A 24,308-nucleotide genomic window follows, 5' to 3' on the forward strand; every position below is an offset into this window, starting at 1 on the left:
AGAAGTGTAGTGGTTGAGCCTCCTAAAGACTCCAAAGGAGAAGTGTTAGCTTACACAAATCTATGTAAGAAAAAGTGCTTTACAAAATGAACCAAAACATTTAACACTGCTTGAAAACTAATACAACTAGAACTTTGTCAAGACAGAATACAAAAAACAAAACAATTTTGTTAGAATCATGAAAGGTCTTTAGCGATTGGTGCTCATGATTTTAAGCACATGATATGCATAAACTGACAGGCTAAAGATTAAACGCCTTTTAGGAGTCATAGACTAGGTAACCTCGTCGAGAGCAGAAGCTTGGCAGGTATATAAAAAAAAACGCTTAAAGTTGGAATGCTGACAATTAAACTTCCCTTTCTAATATAAAAAAAAAAAAAAAAGGCACCATAATAATCATGGCAAAAAAAGAGAAGTCATTTGCTGCTCTTTAGATTTGAAATACTCAGACTCTTACTATAAAAAAAAAAAAAAACAAGTGATCACTGCGGTACAAAACATTTCAAAACAGTCATCAAAAGTTATGCATAAAGGTTTGATGGTACAATCGGTAACCGGCGCACCGTTCTAATACAAAGAAACAGTGGCCTGGATTGTCCTTTTTTTTTTCCTCCCATCTGCCATACAACTCAAACTCAGGCCCGAGAGTTGCTTGAGGCAGGGCCAGCTTATCTCTTCGACTTTTGCATTGTGTTGGCACACCTGAAGAACGACAGTCTTTGGGTGGCTATTCCGTCAACAGAGTGACTTCTTTTGCATTGATTTCAGCCCTTTAAAAACGCAGATTTCCGAAAAACGGAAGAAAGGCCTCGGGAGAAGATAGGACCTGCTTTTAAAACAGTGCTTTTGCAAGTTCAGAAATTGAGAAAACAAGTGCTTTTAAAGTTGAGTTTACTGCACACAGGTATTCTTGTTGGCATCAACCTGGAGGAGAAAGAAATAAAGATTGGTAAGTGAACGTTCTGAGAAATATACACTGATAGATATTATAATTGTGTTGTCCCCCTACACATTGTAAAGCGCTGCATAAACTGTATAATACTAGATTTTAATATAATATCAATAAAAAAAATTGGGTTCAAACCGGAGCCAAAAATTTAACAACCCAACCCTCCTAATTTCCATGGCCATTTATTACATCGGGATTAAAAAAATACCACTGTCTGAGAGAAATCATCATGACGAGTTAAGACATTTCCAACACTAAAAACTCTCAGAACCTACCTCGGTGTAGGTTGGAGGTGGCATGAACTTGAACTCTGGAGCATACATAAAGATGGGACTGTCACAGATGTTGTCCAGCTCATCGATCAGAGGAGTTGTTGGGCTTTCAATTCTGTGGTCCTCACGAACGATGTCCAGATAACATGGAGGAGCTGCAAAAAAACAAGATAAAACAAAAAGAGGTTTACTATACATGCCTAGGGACTTTTTAATCATGCAGGAGTAACAGAAATCTGAGACATGGGTGTCATTTACTAAAACTGGAGTGCAAAATCTGGTGCAGCTCTGCATAGAAACCAATCAGCTTCCAGGTTATTTTTCTTTCGAAGATAATTGAACAAGCCGATTGGCTACCATGCACAGCTGCACCAGATTCTGAGCGCTCCAGTTTTAGTAAATCTCCCCCAATGTCAGCGATGACGAACCTTGGCACCCCCAGATGTTTTGGAACTACATTTCCCATGATGCTAAACTACACTGCAGAGATCATGAGCATCATGGGAAATGTAGTTCCAAAACATCTGGGGTGCCAAGGTTCGCCATCACTGCCCTATGTAGATGTTAAAATACACACCTTCTGGAGTGCCGGGGATGTTCAGTTCCAACCAGCTCATCTCCGAGCTGGCCTGGCTTGCCATGCTTGAGCTGCGGCTGTTGAGACCAGATGAGCTGGTGCCGATCACAAGGGGCAGGTCGAGGATGATCTTCTTTGCTCCAGGAACACTGACATAAACCTGTAGAGAATGTAAAAAAAGGAATTTAGTACCGGTGGAATGTTAGAATATTCTAGAAGAGAAGAAGAACCAGAGATGGTTTTGAGAAGAAGACCAGAGATAGTGGTAGATAAGATGGACAAAAGGCTTACCAATAAAGAATATTCCACTCTCAGGATGTTGCAGCCAAGAAGGGAAGGCTTGATCTTTGGGACACGGATGCTCTTTCCTCTCCAAGAGTCTGTCATGCCGGAGATAATGTGACCTCCCCTCACGCTGCAGAGCTTCTGGGTGAAAACTTTGGTCTGACCGTTGGCCAAGTAAGTGTGCTTGGCGATGATGGCAGCTTTTGGGACCACGATGCGAGAGCAGGTGTTCTCAAAGTCAGCCGAGATGCAGATCTCATCACCTACAACAGAAAAAGGGGCGAAAATATTAGAAAAACTTATAAAATAAATGTTCTCCTCCCCACCAGAGACTCCAAGCAATACCACAAAGACAGCGGTTGATTTACTAAATCTGGAGTGAAAAATCTGGTGCAGCCATGCATGGTAGCCAATCCGCTTCAGCTTGTTCAATTAAGCAAAAAACTACGGGAAGCCAATTTGTTTCTAAGCAAAGCTGTACTGGACTTTGCACTCCAGTTTAAAAAAAAAAAAAAATCTACCCCATAGATATATTGATGAGACGCTTACCTTCACAGAATCCCTTGCGGTTGATGCTGGCACTCATGGTGATATGGCCATCAGGGATGAACAGGCAAGTCATCTTCTTGTGCTTTTTGCCAGAAACAGGACACTGAAAGGACAAAAAGGTAAATTATGGTTACAATTCAGGTCCACAGAGCGTGAAATCTAGAACAAGGTTTCGGTTCAACTAGCTGTGGTGACCCTTTGACTTCTGGTGTTAATCAGTAATGCTCATTACTTAAAATGACACTTGTTTAGCCATGACCTTGCCCTTTCAGAAGTTGGCTGAAGCTTACATTCAGATACTAGTTATGGCCTAGGTAGGCAGTGTGGAGTGGAGGTGGGCTACGGATGAGCTTCTGAACTGGATTAAAGCAAACTATTCCTGCACTACTATAGGGCTGTAAAAAATAAAGATAATGAAGTTGATGTAGATAAGGGAAAGAACTTACCGTTAAATCGGGAGTGCTCACATCCACCAAGTCAACCACTTGGAATTTCTTCTGCACTTCCAGAGCTGGGAGTGATGGCCGCTCAAGGAAAGCCTTGACCCAATATTTCACAGATCCATACTTCCCCTTGAAAGTTGAGCCCAAAGGCCTGGAAAAGGAACAGAAAATAAAAAATTAAGTCTATTTGTTGCCAAAACAAACCCCCCAAAAAATAGCCGATCAAACAATTGTCTCATTATGTGTTCTAGCCCTCAACTTACCCCTGAGGAAGCTCGAATCCAAACTTGTACTCGTACCGGTTGCCAGGTCTTAGGATTACGGAGCCATCAGAATCTATGAAGAGAAAAAAAGAAAGAAATGCCATTTAGTAAAACCACAAAACCAGAGAATTACCAATATCCATCCATTTAACAGGTCCTACAAAGCATAATCACTTTCTATTTAAATTTGTGGCATTGTGCTCTTGGCAGCTTTATCCCATCTTTTGATCCAGACCAGAGATCAGAACAAAGTTTTGGCCACTGCAGCGATGCCTCTTATGATCGTAATGTTCTGTGCCCGCCAGGCTTAGCACAGCAGAGTCATTGGATCAAGTTTCACGCATACAGTAAGGTTATATGGTGCTCGGCTCGTGCTGCCAAATGGGGACCTGCTACTGACACCACACATCTACTGTTCTCCATAAAGACTTCAGATCTACCAATGCCATTCCTTTATCTTCTAACAAAAGATTCCGACTTGTACACAGAGCAATTCTTAATAAACCAAATACATTGCATACCCCACTACAAAATTATCCATTCCACCAGCATCATCTGCAAGGGCTCTCATTTATCCAAGTCATTGTAGACCTCAAACTGTTTAACTGCCCTTGAACAAACGTTCAAGTCTACGGGAACCCCCTGCTAAAAGCAGTCCCTAGGGAATCAAGTGGTGGTCAGTAGTAAGAGTGGAAAGGAGAAGGATTCATTCCACCAGCATTGTCCATGAAGGCTCTCATGTATCGTAGTCATGGTAAAGCTCAGCCTCTCTACATTTTATTTTACCCTAGAGGAACCCTTGAAAGAATTGTTTGGTCTTGAGGAACCACTGCTAAAAAGTCATTGGAACCCCCACTTACAGTGGTGGTCACTATGTCACCCTAAAAGACATAAAATATCACCGGTGTCATACCACTGTAGTAGCGTTGACCCTAGAACTATGGGGGCACCATTAAATAAGAGCTCAATCAACTCAAGGAACCCCAGAGCTATGAAGGTGCCATGAGATGGTCAGTTAAAGCTCAAGGAACCCCTGGCCTAGAGGAACTTTAGGGATACTTGGAACTATGAAGGTACCATCAGGTGGGAAGCCAAAAAACCAAAGCTTAAGGAAGCCCTAGATGACCCCTGGAACCATGAAGGTGCCATGAGATGGTCAGAGGTCAAGGAAGACCTAGAGGAACCTTAGGGATACTTGGAACTATGAAGGTACCATCAGGTGGGAAGCCCTAGCTGACCCCTGGAACCATGAAGGTGCCATGAGATGGTCAGAGGTCAAGGAAGACCTAGAGGAACCTTAGGGATACTTGGAACTATGAAGGTACTGTCAAGTGGGAAGCCAATACCCCAAAGCTCAAGGAACCCCTAGAGAAACCATAGAACTATGAAGGTACCATCAGGTGGAAAGCCAATCAGCCAAAGCTCAAGGAATCCCAAGATACAATAGAACGCTGGTGGAGAAAGCCCAGTCTAGCTCGTATTTTGGTCACATCTAATCATTCAACACGAAGAACCAAAGAAGCCAATTGAAGAAGGGTCAAAAAAGGTCTACAACATTGGATATCAGATCCACCTAAATATAGCCATTTAACCACCGATGATTCATTCCACCAGATGCAACAACAACCACAAAGCTCTTTCAATTCAACCTCATTATGATACAAGTCGAAGAACGATCATCCGCTAGAAGAGACTTCCTCATTGTAACAATAGAAGCATGCGATTTTGTGTTGGGGTGTTAAATGGCCCATGGTTCATTAGCTACGTAACCAGTGACCCATTGATAAAGGAGCGTGGGTAAAAAAACGGTATTACCCATTTCTTTCAATTAAACCCATTGATGCGTGAATTTAGATCAGATCGATCACCAGATACAGTGGAACTACAAGTCCCAGCATGCTACCCCAACACACACATTAGAAAACATAGGACCGACTGGTCCTCAAGCATCCTTTAACCCCCTCTTTCCCAGCTGTGGTGCTCACCAGAAGGCTGATCCTCCATCTGCAAGGTGTCCTCCACCCTCAGGTACTCCATCTCCTGCTTACAGTGCTGGGATCCAGAGGACCAGACCACCTTGGCCACTCCGCAGGCGAGGAGCTTGACTTTGGTCACCCGGGTCACTTCGGCCACCTCGACCATCACCTTCCCGGTCACCTTCTCCCCTCCGCAGTAGACCTTTTCTGGGTCGGTGAAGACCACCTCGAAGAACTTGACCTTCTTGAAGACCACCATGATTGTTCAAGTTAGGATATCCCGAACCAAAAAATAATAATTAAAGGAATAGTCTCTTCAATGGGGATTCAATTCACTGGCAGCTCCCCTGACAAGAAGGGAGCGTCTGTGGATTGTTTTGGTGATTATTTTGACAGAAGTAGCCACTCTATAAGCTGCAGAGCACAGTTGCTTCTGTTCTGTCTCTCTGCAGGGCAAGTAGCTGAACGCTTCAAAACATCCGCAAGTTCTTTCCTATATGTATGTTTGGTCTCGGCCCCGCCCCCTGACTGCTCTGGCTCTCCACGTGCATCGGGACCTGCACGCCGTGCTCACCTCGTGCACAGGGCGCTGATTGGACGGCGCGGCTGTGTATCCAGTGCGGCCAGCCAATGGCTGGGCAGAAGCGGCGCGTGGACAGTGCGTGCACGCAGCGGGGAATGCCAGGGGAAGGAGGAAGGGGCGTGGCCGAGACATCATTCCTCGAGTTGTTTATGAAGTGGCAGAGCTGGGGGCGGGGGAGTGTGAGAACAGCGGGCAATACGATGAGGTGCGCCGTCCTCGCAGACATGTCAGACCCCGTGTGTGACACATAGAGCTGTGTACATCAATAAGTACAATACACCGCGCTACAAGTCAACAGTGTGTTCATTATGGTTACCTCAGACCGTACACTGGTCACTTTAGATCCCTCAACCCTACACTAGTACCTCAGACCTAGTTACACTGGTCCCTTTAGGTACCTCAGACCTTACACTGGTCCCTATAGGTGCTTCAGACCTTACACTGGTCCCTATAGGTACCTCAGACCTTACCCTGGTCACATAACGTACCTACACTGGTCGCTGTAGGTGCCTCAGACCATACACCAGTTGCGGTACGTACCTCAGAACATACATTGGTTGCTGTAGGTACTTCAAAACGTACATCTGTGAAATTAGGTACCTCAGACCGTACAACGGTCGCTGTAGGTACCTCAGAACATACACTGGTTGCTGTAGGTACCTCAAAATCTACACCGGTCGCGGTAGGTACCTCAGACCATACACCAGTCGCGGTAGGTACCTCAGGACCATACACCAGTTGCGGTACGTACCTCAGAACATACATTGGTTGCTGTAGGTACTTCAAAACGTACATCTGTCAAATTAGTTCACTAGTCGCTGTAGGTACCTCTGACCATAAACCAGTACCAGTAGGTACCTCAGAACATACATCGGTTGCTGTAGGTACCTCAGGCCATACACCAGTAGCAGTAGGTACCCCAGAACATACATCGGTTGCTGTAGGTACCTCAAAACGTACACTGGTCGCTGTAGGTACCTCAAACCATACATCTGTCGCTGTAGGTACCTCAGACTGTACACTGGTCGATGTAGGTACCTCAGACCGTACATTGGTCACTGTAGGTACCTCAGACTGTACACTGGTCGATGTAGATACCTCAGAACATACATCGGTTGCTGTAGGTACCTCAGACCATACACCAGTAGCAGTAGGTACCTCAGACTGTACTTCGGTCGCTGTAGGTACCTCAGACCATACCCCAGTCGCGGTAGGTACCTCAGGACCATACACCAGTTGCGGTACGTACCTCAGAACATACATTGGTTGCTGTAGGTACTTCAAAACGTACATCTGTCAAATTAGGTACCTCAGACCGTACAACGGTCGCTGTAGGTACCTCAGACCATACACCAGTCACGGTAGGTACCTCAGAACATACACTGGTTGCTGTAGGTACCTCAAAATCTACACTGGTCGCGGTAGGTACCTCAGACCGTACATTGGTTGCTGTAGGTACCTCAAAACGTACATTGGTTCGATGTAGGTACCTCAGACCTTTAACTGGTCGCTGTAGGTACCTCTGACCATGAACCAGTACCAGTAGGTACCTCAGAACATACATCGGTTGCTGTAGGTACCTCAGAACATACATCGGTTGCTGTAGGTACCTCAGACCATACACCAGTAGCAGTAGGTACCTCAGAACATACATCGGTTGCTGTAGGTACCTCAAAACGTACACTGGTCGCTGTAGGTACCTCAAACCATACATCTGTCGCTGTAGGTACCTCAGACTGTACACTGGTCGATGTAGGTACCTCAGACCGTACATTGGTCACTGTAGGTACCTCAGACTGTACACTGGTCGATGTAGATACCTCAGAACATACATCGGTTGCTGTGGGTACCTCAGACCATACACCAGTAACAGTAGGTACCTCAGACTGTACTTCGGTCGCTGTAGGTACCTCAGACCATACACCAGTCGCGGTAGGTACCTCAGGACCATACACCAGTTGCGGTACGTACCTCAGAACATACATTGGTTGCTGTAGGTACTTCAAAACGTACATCTGTCAAATTAGGTACCTCAGACCGTACAACGGTCGCTGTAGGTACCTCAGACCATACACCAGTCACGGTAGGTACCTCAGAACATACATCGGTTGCTGTAGGTACCTCAAAATCGACACTGGTCGCGGTAGGTACCTCAGACCGTACATTGGTTGCTGTAGGTACATCAAAACGTACATTGGTTCGCTGTAGGTACCTCAGACCGTTCACCGGTCGCTGTAGGTACCTCTGACCATAAACTAGTACCAGTAGGTACCTCAGAACATACATTGGTTGCTGTAGGTACCTCAGACCATACACCAGTAGCGGTAGGTACCTCAGAACATACATCAGTTGCTGTAGGTACCTCAAAACGTACACTGGTCGCTGTAGGTACCTCAAACCATACATCTGTCGCTGTAGGTACCTCAGACTGTACACTGGTCGATGTAGGTACACCGGACGCTGTAGGTACCTCTAACCATAAACCAGTAGCAGTAGATACCTCAGAACATACATCGGTTGCTGTGGGTACCTCAGACCATACACCAGTAGCAGTAGGTACCTCAGAACATACATCGGTTGCTGTAGGTACCTCAAAACGTACACTGGTCGCTGTAGGTACCTCAGACCTTACATCAGGCACTGTAGGTACCTCAGACCATACATCGGTCGCTCTAGGTACCCCAGACTGTACACTGATCCCTATAGGTACCTCAGACCATACACTGGTTACTATAGTTATTTTAGACTGTACAATGGTAACTATAGTTACCTCAGACCTTGCACTGGTCACATTAGGTACCTCAGTCCATACACTGGTCACTATAGGTAGTAGGTACCTCAGACCTTACTCTGGTCACTGTAGGTACCTCAGACTGTACATCGGTCACTGTAGGTACCTCAGACTGTACACTGGTCGATGTAGGTACCTCAGACCGTACACTGGTCACATTAGGTACTCAGACCATACACTGGTCACATTAGGTACCTTTAGACCATACACTGCTCACATTAGGTACCTCAGACCATACACTGCTCACATTAGATACCACAGACCATACACTGGTCACAGTACCTCAGACCATACACTGGTCACATTAGGTACCTCAGACCATACACTGCTCACATTAGATACCTCAGACCATACACTGCTCACATTAGGTACATATCACGTAAAGTTACAAAAAATTCTGTAATGAGAAGAATATGGAGCCCAGCCCTCTCTTAATGCCCACCTACAGTATAGAGGAAGTGGGATTTAATGCCAAGCTTTACAATTCTCCTCTCTATATACTGTAGATAAAGTAAATAAAGCCAGGCTTCATATTCTTCTCAAGATAGCGTCCATATACAGTATTTGTTATGCACACACATACAGTAACTATACCTACAGTATATATAACATAAAGCTAAAGACACCTATTATGAGAGGAATATGAAGCCTGGCTTTACTTATTTCATATACTGGTATATATCTCTATATCTATATACCGTATATACCAGTGGCGGCCCGGCCATAGGGGGCGCCCGGGCGCCGCCACCCCCCCCCCCTCCTGTAGTCATAAAAAAAAAACGGGCCCTTTAAGGCTTTTAAAAAAAAATTCTGCAGCGCCGCGCAAATAACATACACTCATGCATTGCATGAGTGTATGTTATTGTGGCCAGCCTAATAAGATAACTGGACATTGGGCGCCAATTATCTGAATAAGGACAGCTGGTTGGCTGTGCGGAAGTGCCTTTCAGCTCCTGGATGTCTTATCCTCGGAACGTAGTGGGCTACGTCCCTTGGATAAGACTGACGGCCGTCTCAGCCAATCAGGTTCACTGATTCTGGTTATCAGTAACCTGATTGGCTGAAGCGTCATCGAGGGCGGCAGAAGACATCGAGGGACCGTGGAAGGAGGATGGCGAACCCCAGAAAGGTAAGTGGTGGGGGGGGGGAATCTGACTGGCAGCATTTTACAGGGCACAGTGGGGACAATTGATGTGGGCACAGTGGGGACAATTGATGTGGGCACAGTGGCGACAATTGATGTGGGCACAGTGGCGACAATTGATGTGGGCACAGTGGGGACACTTGATGTGGGCACAGTGGGGACAATTGATGTGGGCACAGTGGGGACAATTGATGTGGGCACAGTGGGGACACTTGATGTGGGCACAGTGGGGACACTTGATGTGGGCACGGTGGCGACAATTGATGTGGGCACAGTGGCGACAATTGATGTGGGCACAGTGGGGACACTTGATGTGGGCACAGTGGGGACAATTGATGTGGGCACAGTGGTTACAATTGATGGCATGGCACAGTGGCTGCGTTTGATGGCACAGTGGCTGCGTTTGGCATGGCACAGTGGTGACAATTGATGGGCACAGTGGTGACAATTGATGGGCACAGTGATGACAATTGATGGCACAGTGGCTGCATTTGATGGCACAGTGGCTGTGTTTGACATGGCACAGTGGCTGCATTTGATGGGCACAGTGGCTGCCTTTGATGGGCACAGTGAGGCTGCAATTGTCTTTTTTTTTTCATTTGTTTGCGCCCCCCAAACATTTTGAGCACCAGCCGCCACTGGTATATACTCGAGTATAAGCCGACCCGAATATAAGCCGGGGGCACCTAATTTTAGATTCTAGAATTTCATGAAATACGAGGACCATGGCCATTTCATTTCTAGAATTGCACTAAACACGAGGGCCATGGTCATTCTACTTCTAGAATTGTACTAAATATGAGGGCCATTGCAGTTCCATCTCTAGAATTTCACTAAATACGAGGGCAATTGCCATTTCATTTTCTAGAATTGCAATAAATATGAGCACCATGGCCGTTTCATTTCCAGAATTGCACTAAATAAAAGTGCCATGGCTGTTCAATTTCTAGAAGTGCATTCAATACGAGGGCCATGGCCGTTCCATTTCTAGAATTGGAATAAATATGAGGGCCATGGCCGTTCCATTTCTAGAATTGGAATAAATATGAGGGCCATGGCCGTTCCATTTCTAGAATTGGAATAAATATGAGGGCCATGGCCGTTCCATTTCTAGAATTGCACTGAATACAAAGTCCATTGCAGTTCAGAGCCCAATCAGCCTTTGTTCTCCCTGTCTGACCCTCCTCCCAGAAGTGTTCCTCGGAAGTAATCACGTGACCTGTCACGGGACCCGTGAGGCAGGAACAGGCTTCATCCTGATGGCCACAGGACAAGCCTGAAGACTCCACACATTCTGCTATCTTCACTTCTAAGCAGCCCATGGATCCGGGACGAGGACCACAGGATGTTACAGATGAGCCTTCTTTCCTTACCTTCTTGTAAGTGTGTTTTGTACAATGTGTCATTAAAAGAACCTCTTTAATACTGCACTTAGGTGGCGCTTCCTTTCTCTACCCCTCTATTGTTAATAAGGAATTGTTGAAGCTAAAAAAACAAAAAACAAAGCCCGTCCCAGTAGAATGTTCTTTGGCTTTGCCGTGTTATTAAATGGATTTTATGAGCTTAGTAGAATTAGATACACATCAAGCTACTGCCAAATTTAATAAGCTTTTTGCTTGGCAATGCAAAACGCCAAAGGCGGCAAAATAGCATAATTTATGTGATAGGCTTATCAATACACTTAAAGCAACTCTTTTGGGAGCAACCTCAGTCAATTGGGTCAAGCCCCCTTTAGCCTTTTTCTAAAACCTTGACCGGTAACATGACACATGGGGCTCACTCTCCCTCTTGATTCGTCTAGTAGCGAGCCGTCCTTTCTGTCAGGCCGCGTACACATGGTCGATCCATCCGATGAGAATGGTCCGACGGACCGTTTTCATCGGTTCACCGCTGAAGCAGACTGATGGTCTGATGTGCGTACACACCATCAGTTAAAAAAACGATCGAGTCCAACGCGGTGACGTAAAACACAACGACGCTCCTCCCATGAACTTCCTGATTTAAGTCATGTCTCTGCACTTCCTGTCTGCCAGATTATTGTGCTCTGTCCAGCCGATCTCTCTCTTGCTCCTTTGTGTACCTGCAGCTTTCTATATCTTCACTAATACTTGTTACTGACTTGTTCGTCGACTGCACTTTTGCTTGATTCCAACTTGCAGTGCACTTGTTGCCCACCTTTGGCTTATCTACTGAGTACACGTCTGCTTGATTCCTACCCGCTATATCTGCTACTGGACCCCGGCATGCTCACCCCCTGGTGGGTTGATTATGAGGCCTACAATGCTCCATCATCAGGAGCTCTGGTGAATACCAGCTAGTGCTTAGGCCCTGCACCTCATTGGAGCTCATGTCATCCACCAGTGTAACCTGCTTGTATACATATCCTGCTGGTCAGTGGGAGCCTCTCTACTGCTATAGCTACTGGTCTCTAAGCCTGACCTTGACACCTACTGTTGCACAAAATGTATTACAAAGTAATGAGTGTGCAACATTCTATGTGTGAAGCCGCGTAGACACGACCATTTTTAATGTCCTAGAAAAAACAACCTTTTTTTTTCGACGTGATTCTTGTCAAGCCTGCCTTGCCTACACATGATCGTAAAAAAAAAAAAAATGCTCGAGCAAAGCACGGTGACGTACAACACGTATGACTGCACTATAAAGGGGAAGTTCCATTCAGATGGTGTCACCCTTGGGGCTGCTTTTGTGTTAGTAAAAGTTTGGTGAGAGTCGATTCACGCTTTTCAGTCTTCGTGCTTTTCAGTCTGTTACAGCGTGACGAATGTGCTATGTCCATTACAAACGTTAGTTTTACCAAAACGAGCGCTCCCGTCTCATAACTTGCTTCTGAGCATGCGTGTTTTTTTCACGTTGTTAAAGCCTACACACGACTGTTTTTCACGACGTGAAAAACGACAATGTGAAAAACGACAATGTGAAAATTTAGAGCATGTTCTAAATTTTTAATGCCCATTTTTAACGTTGAGTAAAATGCTCTGGAGTAAAAATCAGGGACCCCATAAAAAGAATTATAGTTCTGCTAATGGAGAAAGTAAAACTCATGGCATTTATATTAAATCACCAGTAGATGGCAACATAGAGTGAAAAGCCTGAATGACAGAAAGCACATTCTAATGGAACCATTGTTAATAGCAGGGGAACCAAAAGACTAACCTTTGTTTCTGTTGGGAACACAATAGCAGTTGCACTTGCTACCCAGTCTATCAGTCTGAAGGTCATGTGTGTTTTGTCATTGCAGGTAAGAGGGAGCATATTTAAGGCTATAAACAGGGTGAAAGTGATTTAATTTACATCCCTGTGATCAGTAAAGGCTGCTGTGTGATTAATTAACATATCAACACATGTATAATTGTTTATTATTTTCTTTGAGGATGTTATTCCTGTATATGTGAATGTTACTATTATTGGAATTATTGACCATACTTTCAGCATATGTGCAACATATGCACCAATACTCATACCTGAAAACTTGCCGGACTTTGGGCCAAGATACCATCTTACATGTGGTTTTTCCGACTCTCTGACTTTCAAGTCAAAATCTCTGACCTCTTGTGTATTTCACATACCGTATAGGTCAAAATGAGGAGGGGGGTGTAGCTGTGGTGGGAATTTGCTACTGTTACAGTGCTACTGTTACAGCACCATCACTGGGGAGACCCAATCAGGAGAGAGCACAGAGATCACTCATCCCTAGAGAGCCAGAGGACAGAGATGTTGGTAAACAGAAGGGAGGGTGCTGATGGAGACCCATTGGTGGTGGGTGAGGGATCAAGAGAGCTTGAGGCACACACAGACTGTGGGAACCAATAAGAGGGGCAAAGGGAGTAACAGCAAAGCATATACAGCCAACCAGGAAGAGGCTGGGACAGCAACGGCAAGGGACAGCTGCCATTTTCTTTCTTAACCCTTGTGTACTTCCCCTTCCATTCGGCTTATCCACTTCCAAAAGTCCCTTGTTATGCCAACATTGGGAGCCCAACCAACAAAATGGCGTACCTCCAGTGGGAGTGTCTATGACTGCCTGGGTTAACGGGAAATGGCTTGAATGACACAGAACCTCAATGGATGTCAAAAAGGACCAACACTGGACCATGAAAAAAGATGTCTGTGGGCGGTGCACCGGAAAGAAGATAAGTATTGCAGTGAAAACTGTTTTTTCATTTTTGCATTTGCAATAGGATGTCCTTGACTTTGTGCGGGGATATCTGAATGATGCCTGCAGCTATTCTGTGATTCTCTGCACCATAAAAATGATCATAGCGTCTGTTCCACCGCTTGATCGTTCTTACGGGCAGAGAGAGAGGTCACCCCCCCCCCTCCCGCCACCCTCCGGTGCTTCTACCAACTCACCGCTGCTATCGGGGGAGTCTGAGAACAGATCTACCAGCCCCAGATGTTTACCATAGAGATTTAAAGTGTTTAAACAACACATGTGAGGTATCGCCGCAAACGTTAGCGCAATAATTTCAAGCCCTAGACCTCCTCTGTAGCTCAAAACATGTAACCAGTAAAAAATGTTAAAGTGTCACCTATGCGGATTTTTAAGTACCAAAGTTTGGCGCCATTCCATGAGCGCGTGCAATTTTGAAGCGTGACATGTTAGCTATCTATTTACTCGGCGTAACATCATTTTTCACATTTAAGAAATTCGGATAACTTTACTGTTGTCTTATTTTTTTATTAAATCGGAGCTCCACCCTAAAATGGAACTTCCGCTCATCGGAACCCTCCCCCCCTCCGGTGTCACATTTGACACCTTTCAGGGGGGTGCAGATACTTGTCTAAGACAGGTATTTGCACCCACTTCCGGGAGTCCTCTCTGCGGGGATTCTGCGGGTAGTGCGTCAGTTCCTGCCCCTGCCCGTTGTGTTCTGGGAAACACACAGCTCCCAGAACACAGCAGGGACCAGTGAGGACGGCGCTGCGCGATTTACGCATGCGCCGTAGGGAATCGGGCATTGAAGCTGGATCGCTTCACTTCCTGGTTTCCTCACCGAGGATGGCGGTGGGGGCAGCAGAGTGACGAGCGGTCGCTCGTCTTCTGCTGCAGACGTCACTGGACTCCAGGACAGGTAAGTGTCCATATATTAAAAGTCAGCAGCTGCAGTATTTGTAGCTGCTGGCTTTTAATATTTTTTTAACAGCGGAGCTCCGCTTTAAAAAAGTGTATTTTTTCACTAAAAGTAGCATTTATAAGACCACTGTGCAAATAAGGTGTGGCATAAAGTATTGCAACGACCGTTATTTTATTTATTATTTGTACAAAAAAATATATTGGGCCAGATCCACAGTGAGAGTACGCCGGCGTATCTACTGATACGCCAGCGTACTTTCAAATTTCCCGCGTCGTATCTTTAGTTTGAATCCTCAAACCAAGATACGACGGCATCTGGGTTAGATCCGACAGGCGTACGGCTTCGTACGCCTTCGGATCGTAGATGCAATACTTTGGCGTCCGCTGGGTGGAGTTTGTGTCGTTTTCCGCGTCAGGTATGCAAATTAGCTATTTCCGACGATCCACGAACGTACGCGCGGCCGTCGCATTCTCTTACGTCGTCTCTAGCCGGCTTTTTCCGGCGTATAGTTAAAGCTGGTATTTTGCGGCGTATAGTTAGATTTGCCATGTTAAGTATGGCCGTCGTTTTTTTTTTTTTTTGCGTAAGTCGTCCGTGAATCGGGATGGACGTAAGTCACGTCAAAGTTTAAACAATGACGTCGTTGCGACGTCATTTCGCGCAATGCACGGCGGGAAATATTGAAACGGAGCATGCGCAGTTCATTCGGCGCGGGGACGCGCTTAATTTAAATGAATCACGCCCCCTAATCGCCGAGTTGAATTCCGCCGCCAGAGATACACTATGCCGCCATAACTTACGACGCAAATTCGTTGTGGATTTGAAACTAAGCCAAGTAAGTTACGGCTGCGTAGCGTATCTTAGCCGATCGGCTGCTCATCTGACAGGGGGGGTTTGTGCTGATCGATTATCAGCACAGCCCCCCCGAGGATGCCCACACTGGACCACCAGGGATGCCACTAGACCACCAGGGATGCAAAACACAGGTATGCCACCCCAGACCACCAGGGATGACTGACAGAAATAATGGATGCCAATCAGTGCCCGCAATGGATGCCAATCAGTGCCCACAATGGGCATCACTGATTGGCAGGCATTGTGTGGCACTGATTGGCATCCATTAGTACAACACATACATTAGTGCCACCTATCAGTGCCCATCTATGCCCATCCGTGCCACCTATCTGTGCCCATCCGTGCCGCCTATCTGTGCCCATCCGTGCCGCCTATCCATGCCCATCCATGCTGCCTATCAGTGCCCATCCGTGCCGCCTATCAGTGCCACATATTAGTGCCCATTATCAGTGCCCATCAATGCCACCACATCAGTGCCACCTCACCGGTGCCCATCAGTGCCGCCTTATGAGTGCCCGTCCGTGCAGTACCATCAGTGCCTATTAGTGAAGGAGAAAACTTACTTATTTACATTGTTTTATATCAGAAACAAAAAAATATATATTTTTTCTAAATTTTCTGTGATTTTTTTTATTTTTTCTGCAGAAAATAAAAATCCCAGAGGTGATCAAATACCACCAAAAGAAAGCTCTATTTGTGGGTACAAAATGATAAAAATGTAGTTTGGGTACAGAGTAGCACGACCGCGCAATTGTCATTCAAAATGCAACAGCGCTGAAAGCTAAAAATTGGTCTGGGCGGGAAGGTGTATAAGTGCCCCCCGGTATGGACGTGAATAAATAAACTAGAATTAGAGTTTAATGTATTTTTTCCGACGTGTTGGTAGGCTCCCTGCTCTCCTGCAGTGTGTAATTCATTGAATTGTATCCCATATCTTTATTATCTCAGTAATGTAGTATATGGCTGCAATATCCGGTGTCACCTGATTAACAACAATAAAAAACAACCTCCAAGGACATGCATGTGGAGATGGCCTGTTTTGGTTGGGTTGGGATTGTTGTGAAGATAAGGGTTGTCGGAGATAACATTACACGGTTGTTTGTGTCTTTATTTTTATTATTTCTTGGAACACGTTTACTGCAGCTTACTGCTGACAGAAAGTCCTCTTATGTTCTATAAGTACACCGACACGTACACATGTCAAGTGCGAGGTGCTGACAGAAGAAGCTGCCTTGATTGATCCTCCTAGTTCACTTCCATAAAAAGCTGCTACATAAACCCATGGGGAAAAAATAAACAGCGCGGTGTTCTTATTTTTAAATGGACGAGAGTAATAACAACCATAATGCAGAGGGAGGCGCTAAGCAGACAAATAGTGATTGCGGATAATGTTTTATAAAGTGGAACTGTGCTGCTGAGGGTCCCGGAGCTTAGGTCATAATATCTGAGTCCCCGTGCCGAATTACATCCCAGCCCAGCCTTCCTCCACCAAGGTTACTTCAGGCGTTACTAGGGGAGCACTAAGCAATTTGTGACCCTCAGTTAAGTAACCATTAACACTGGTGATATTTTTTGCTACTGTATCTGTAAAAGGCGCATTCTTCTCACTGATCACCAATGTAAGGAGCATTCTTCCCACTGATCACCAATGTAAGGGACACTCTTCTCACAGATCACCAATGTAAGGGACATTCTTCTCACTGATCACCAATGTAAGGAACATTCTTCTCACTGATCACCAATGTAAGGGGCATTCTTCCCACTGATCACCAATGTAAGGAACATTCTTCCCACTGATCACCAATGTAAGGGACATTCTTCTCACTGATCACCAATGTAAGGGGGCTCTTCACTGACCACCAATGTAAGGAACATTCTTCCCACTGATCACCAATGTAAGGAACATTCTTCCCACTGATCACCAATGTAAGGAGCATTCTTCTCACTGATCACCAATGTAAGGAGCATTCTTCTCACTGATCACCAATGTAAGGGACATTCTTCCCACTGATCACCAATGTAAGGAACATTCTTCTCACTGATCACCAATGTAAGGGACATTCTTCTCACTGATCACCAATGTAAGGAGCATTCTTCTCACTGATCACCAATGTAAGGAGCATTCTTCTCACTGATCACCAATGTAAGGAACATTCTTCTCACTGATCACCAATGTAAGGAACATTTTTCTCACTGATCACCAATGTAAGGAGCATTCTTCTCACTGATCACCAATGTAAGGAGCATTCTTCTCACTGATCACCAATGTAAGGAACATTCTTCCCACTGATCACCAATGTAAGGGACATTCTTCTTACTGATCACCAATGTAAGGAACATTCTTCCCACTGATCACCAATGTAAGGGGCATTCTTGATACTGGGAAACCGGGGATCTGTTTTCCTCTGATTACCAATGCAGGGAGGGTTCTTCCCACTAACTACCAACGTGACCATCATCAAGGAAAGGAACATTTTTACCACTGGCCACCAATAAAATCAGCAGTCTTCCCACTGACCACCAATGTAAAAATCATTCTTGCCACTGACCACCAATGTAAGTAACATTCTTCCCAATAACCATCATTGTAAAGGGCATTCTTCTCAGTGACCACCAATGTAAGGAACATTCTTCCCACTGATCACCAATGTAAGGAACATTCTTCTCACTGATCACCAATGTAAGGAACATTCTTCCCACTGATCACCAATGTAAGGGACATTCTTCTCACTGATCACCAATGTAAGGGGCATTCTTCCCACTGACCACCAATGTAAGGAACATTCTTCCCACTGATCACCAATGTAAGGAACATTCTTCTCACTGATCACCAATGTAAGGAACATTCTTCCCACTGATCACCAATGTAAGGAACATTCTTCCCACTGATCACCAATGTAAGGAACATTCTTCCCACTGACCACCAATGTAAGGAACATTCTTCCCACTGACCACCAATGTAAGGAGAATTCTTCTCACTGATCACCAATGTAAGGGACATTCTTCCCACTGACCACCAATGTAAGGTGCATTCTTCCCACTGATCACCAATGTAAGGGACATTCTTCCCACTGATCACCAATGTAAGTGACATTCTTCTCACTGACCACCAATGTAAGGGACATTCTTCCCACTGATCACCAATGTAAGGAACATTCTTCCCACTGACCACCAATGTAAGGGACATTCTTCCCACTGATCACCAATGTAAGGGACATTCTTCCCACTGACCACCAATGTAAGGGACATTCTTCCCACTGATCACCAATGTAAGGAACATTCTTCTCACTGATCACCAATGTAAGGAACATTCTTCCCACTGACCACCAATGTAAGGAACATTCTTCCCACTGACCACCAATGTAAGGGACATTCTTCCCACTGATCACCAATGTAAGGGACATTCTTCCCACTGATCACCAATGTAAGGAGCATTCTTCCCACTGATCACCAATGTAAGGAACATTCTTCCCACTGATCACCAATGTAAGGGACATTCTTCCCACTGATCACCAATGTAAGGGACATTCTTCCCACTGATCACCAATGTAAGGAGCATTCTTCCCACTGATCACCAATGTAAGGGACATTCTTCCCACTGATCACCAATGTAAGGGACATTCTTCTCACTGATCACCAATGTAAGGGGCATTCTTCCCACTGATCACCAATGTAAGGAACATTCTTCCCACTGACCACCAATGTAAGGAACATTCTTCCCACTGACCACCAATGTAAGGGACATTCTTCCCACTGATCACCAATGTAAGGGACATTCTTCCCACTGATCACCAATGTAAGGAGCATTCTTCCCACTGATCACCAATGTAAGGGACATTCTTCCCACTGATCACCAATGTAAGGGACATTCTTCCCACTGATCACCAATGTAAGGAGCATTCTTCCCACTGATCACCAATGTAAGGGACATTCTTCCCACTGATCACCAATGTAAGGGACATTCTTCTCACTGATCACCAATGTAAGGGGCATTCTTCCCACTGATCACCAATGTAAGGAGCATTCTTCCCACTGATCACCAATGTAAGGGACATTCTTCCCACTGACCACCAATGTAAGGGACATTCTTCCCACTGATCACCAATGTAAGGAACATTCTTCCTACAGACCACCAATGTAAGGGACATTCTTCTCACTGATCACCAATGTAAGGAACATTCTTCCCACTGATCACCAATGTAAGGAGCATTCTTCCCACTGATCACCAATGTAAGGGCCATTCTTCTCACTGATCACCAATGTAAGGGACATTCTTCCTACAGACCACCAATGTAAGGGCCATTCTTCTCACTGATCACCAATGTAAGGAACATTGGGCCAGATCCACAACGAGCGGCCGTAACTTAACTTTTCCTATTTAAGTTACACCGCCGCAAAATTTCTACCTAAGTGCCCGACTAACAAACCACTTACCTAGAAATTTTCAGCGGTGTAACTTTATTCGTCCGGGGCAAGGCGGGCCCAATCTAATGGAGCGAGTCCCATTTAAATTAGGCGCGCTCCCGCGCCGGACGTACTGCGCATGCTCCTGACGTGATTTTCCCGACGTGCTTTGCGCGAAGTTACGTTACGCCGAGTTTTGTGAATCGCGCCGGGTAAAAAAAGTTGCGTCGGGAAAAAAAAGAGATGCGGCGGGAAAAAAAAATGTTAAAAAAAATTTGACAGCGTCGCGGGAAAGAAGGGTCTACTTTTACATGGTGTACTAACTTTACACTTTGTAAAAGTAGCCCTAATTTTGCGTTTGCAAACTAACAACTTACGGAGACTTCACAAAGGGAATCCGCTTCGTGGATCTCCGTAAGTGCTAATTTGCATACCCGACGCGGAATTTCGAAGAGAAATGCCCCCAGCGGCGGCCGAGGTACTGCATCCTAAGATCCGACAGTGTAAAACTATTACACCTGTCGGATCTTAGGAATATCTATGCGTAACTGATTCTGTGAATCAGTCGCATAGATAGAAACAGGGATACAACGGCGTATTCCTTTTGTGGATCTGGCCCATTCTTCCCACTGATCACCAATGTAAGGGACATTCTTCTCACTGACCACCAATGTAAGGGACATTCTTCTCATTGACCACCAATGTAAGGAACATTCTTCTCACTGACCACCAATGTAAGGAACATTCTTACCACTAACCACCAATGCACCAATGAAAGGGGCATTCTTTCCACTGACCACCAATATAAGGTGCATTCTACCACCGATGACCAAAGTAAGGATCATTCTTCCTACTGACAATCATTGTAAGGGGCATTGTTCTCACTGATCACCAAATGTAAGGAACATTCTTCCCACAGATCACCAATCAAAGGAACATTCTTCGCAATGACTACTAATGTAAGGAACATTCTTACCCCTGACCACCAATGCACCAATGAAAGGGGCATTCTTTCCACTGACCACTAATATAAGGGACATTCTAGCACTGGCCACTAATGAAAGGGGTGTTCTACCACTGACCACCAATGTAAGGAGCATTCTTCCCACTGACCACCAATGTAAGGAGCATTCTTCCCACTGACCACCAATGTAAGGAACATTCTTCTCACTGATCACCAATGTAAGGAACATTCTTCCCACTGATCACCAATAGAAACAACATGGTTCTCCATGACCACCAATGTAAGGAGCATTCTTCCCCCTGACCAATATAAAGTGGTCCTTCTCTCACTGACCACCAGCTTTGAACACAAGACACTACCTTACCCACTGTAGACCTAGAGCAGAGTAGGTAGGGTTTTATTTAACCACACCCCTTTAAGCCCCCCCCCACCACTGTTTGGCATTTTGACCACACCAACCTTTGGATGCGGCATGTTGCAATTACAGTAGATCTGAAAAGGGCTCTTCGGTTGACCCTGGCCACGCCATCCCTTTAATTCCAGTTCCTGTCCATCCCCAGTTCAATATCAAAGTCATAGAGGTATGCTGTGTACACACGATCGGATTTTCCGTCAGAAAAATCTTGGATGTGTTTTCCGCACGGTAACACAAAAGTTCTCGGAACTTTTGACCGTCAAGAACGCGGTGACGTACAATACTCTGACAAGCTGATAAAATGAAGTTCAATGCTTCCGAACATGCTTCGAATTGTTTCCGAGCATGCGGCAGAATTTTTGCGCGTCGGAATTGCTACAGACGATCGGAATTTTCAATTAGAATTTTTTCCATCGGAAATTTGAGAACAAGCTCTCAAATCTTTCCTGGTGGAAATTCCGACAGGAAAAGTCAGATGGAGGCTACACACGGTCGGAACTTCCGTTCAAAAGCTCACATAGGACTTATCTTGTCGGAAATTCCAATCGTGTGTACGGGGCAATAGATACTTCACTGCTGACACAAAAGATAACGGCTAACAGATATAACCTGATTATTATGTCTGAGCATGCTGTAAAGACATTCATGCTGATAAAACAGCAATTTCTTTTGTGATTTTATGATTATAATAGACTTCCAAGTATCACCTGAAGATATGCTGGGAAACCGAGACTTTGCTACACAATTTCAAGCCGCAAATAGAAATGTGGCTGTAGTGTTGTTATTTTAGGCTAATTTTAGTCCAATGTTGTTAAGCTGTTGTTTTGGGGTATTTTCTGTTGTGGTCGAATGTCCTTAACCACTTAAGGACCGGACCAATATGTTGCTAAATTGGCACTGCGTCGCTTTAACAGACAATTGCGCGGTCGTGCGATGTGGCTCCCAAACAAAATTGACGTCCTTTTTTCCCCACAAATAGAGATTTCTTTTGGTGGTATTTGATCACCTCTGCGGTTTTTATTTTTTGCGCTATAAACAAAAATAGAGCGACAATTTTGAAAAAAAATGCAATATTTTTAACTTTTTGCTATAATAAATATCCCCCAAAAACATATATAAATTTTTTTTTTCCCTCAGTTTAGGCCGATACGTATTCTTCTACCTATTTTTGGTAAAAAAAATCACAATTAGCGTTTATCGATTGGTTTGCGCAAAACTTATAGCGTAGGGGATAGGGGATAGTTTTATTGCATTTTTATTAAAAACATTTTTTTTACTACTAATGGCGGCGATCAGCGATTTTTTTCGTGACTGCGACAATATGGTGGACACTTCGGACAATTTTGACACATTTTTGGGACCATTGTCATTTTCACAGCAAAAAATGCATTTAAATTGCATTGTTTATTGTGAAAATGACAGTTGCAGTTTGGGAGTTAACCACAGGGGGCGCTGAAGGAGTTAGGGTTCACCTAGTGTGTGTTTACAACTGTAGGGGGGTGTGGCTGTAGGTTAGGGTGACCAGACATCCCCGGTTTCAGGGGACAGTCCCCGGATTGAGGACACTGTCCCTGGACCAAGTCTGTCCCCGGTTTTGTCCCCGATTGGATTTGAACAGGGGCTGGTGCAATTTCAAAAAAAATCAGTGCAGAATTAAAAAAAAATCTGAATTACACACCTCCACTCCTACTAGCTTAGGGGGGGGGGGGGGGTTTCTTTCCATTATCTGTGCCCCTTTCTGATGATCATGTGCTGGTCGGAGCTGAGGGAATATTTCTTCAGTTTCGGGTGTATGCCCATTCCGCTCCACTTCTGTTCTTCTGCCCTGGCCCGTCCTGGCCAGCCGCCTGCCTGCCTATCTCCTTGCCTTCCCTGGTGGAGGGAACTTCCTCCGCACCCCATCCAGTAGTACACGGGGCCCGGAGAGTGAGACTTGAGTGGCTGACAGGCTGTTAGGTGGGCGGCGACGGGCAGAGAGTTGCTGATTGCTGCCATTACTAGTAAAAAAAAAATATGTCCCCGGATTTCATTTGAAAAATCTGGTCACCTTACTGTAGGTCTGACATCATCGATCGTGTCTCCCTATAAAAGGGATGACACGATCGATGCAGCCGCCACAGTGAAGCACGGGGAAGCCGTGTTTACATACGGCTCTCCCCGTTCTTCAGCTCCGGGGAGCGATCGCGAGGGGGCGGCTAGAAACGAATAGCCGCGCCCTCGTCCCGGATCGCTCCCCGCGGGAATCCGACCGGCGCATGTACCGGGGGGGGTCCCAAAAGGACCCCCGACCCATGTCTAGGCAGGGACGTAGAGGTACACCAATGTGCCTGTACGTGCCATTCTGCCAACGTACATATACATGCGGCGGTCCGGAAGTGGTTAAAGTGGTTGTATATATATATTTTTTTACTTTTACCTACAGGTAAGCCTATAATAAGGCCCCTTTCACATTGGACCTGTAGCCGCGGTGGCGGTATATCGCCGCTAAAAATAGCGGCGCTATACCGCCGGGGTTGCCGCGGGAATCAGCCGCTAGCGGTGCGGTATTAACCCCCGCTAGCGGCCGATAAAGGGTTAATACCGCCCACAATGCGCCTCTATAGAGGCGCATTGCGGGCGGTATTGCCGCGGTTTCCCATTGTTTTCAATGGGAAGGAGCGGTGAAGAAGCGGTATACATGCCGCTCCTCTCACCGCTCCAAAGATGCTGCTGACAGAAGATTTTTTTGTCTCCCGCCAGCGC

The 24,308-nt window shown here is 45.4% G+C and overlaps 1 protein-coding gene across 1 annotated transcript; it reads right to left on the reverse strand.

Moving 5' to 3' along the window:
* Positions 1-541: 541 nt before the first annotated feature.
* On the reverse strand, positions 542-5,797 carry LOC120920949 (thioredoxin interacting protein). Its single transcript, XM_040333411.1, has 8 exons — positions 5,324-5,797; positions 3,339-3,411; positions 3,079-3,226; positions 2,633-2,735; positions 2,090-2,346; positions 1,799-1,958; positions 1,225-1,376; positions 542-924 (listed from the first exon to the last, which is right to left on the reverse strand). Exons 1-8 carry the CDS (start codon positions 5,571-5,573, stop codon positions 892-894), a joined length of 1,176 nt encoding a protein of 391 aa, XP_040189345.1. The 5' UTR covers positions 5,574-5,797; the 3' UTR covers positions 542-891.
* Between the last annotated feature and the right edge of the window lie 18,511 nt (positions 5,798-24,308).

This window comes from Rana temporaria, chromosome 13 (genome assembly GCF_905171775.1).
Source record: "Rana temporaria chromosome 13, aRanTem1.1, whole genome shotgun sequence".
NCBI lineage: Eukaryota > Metazoa > Chordata > Amphibia > Anura > Ranidae > Rana > Rana temporaria.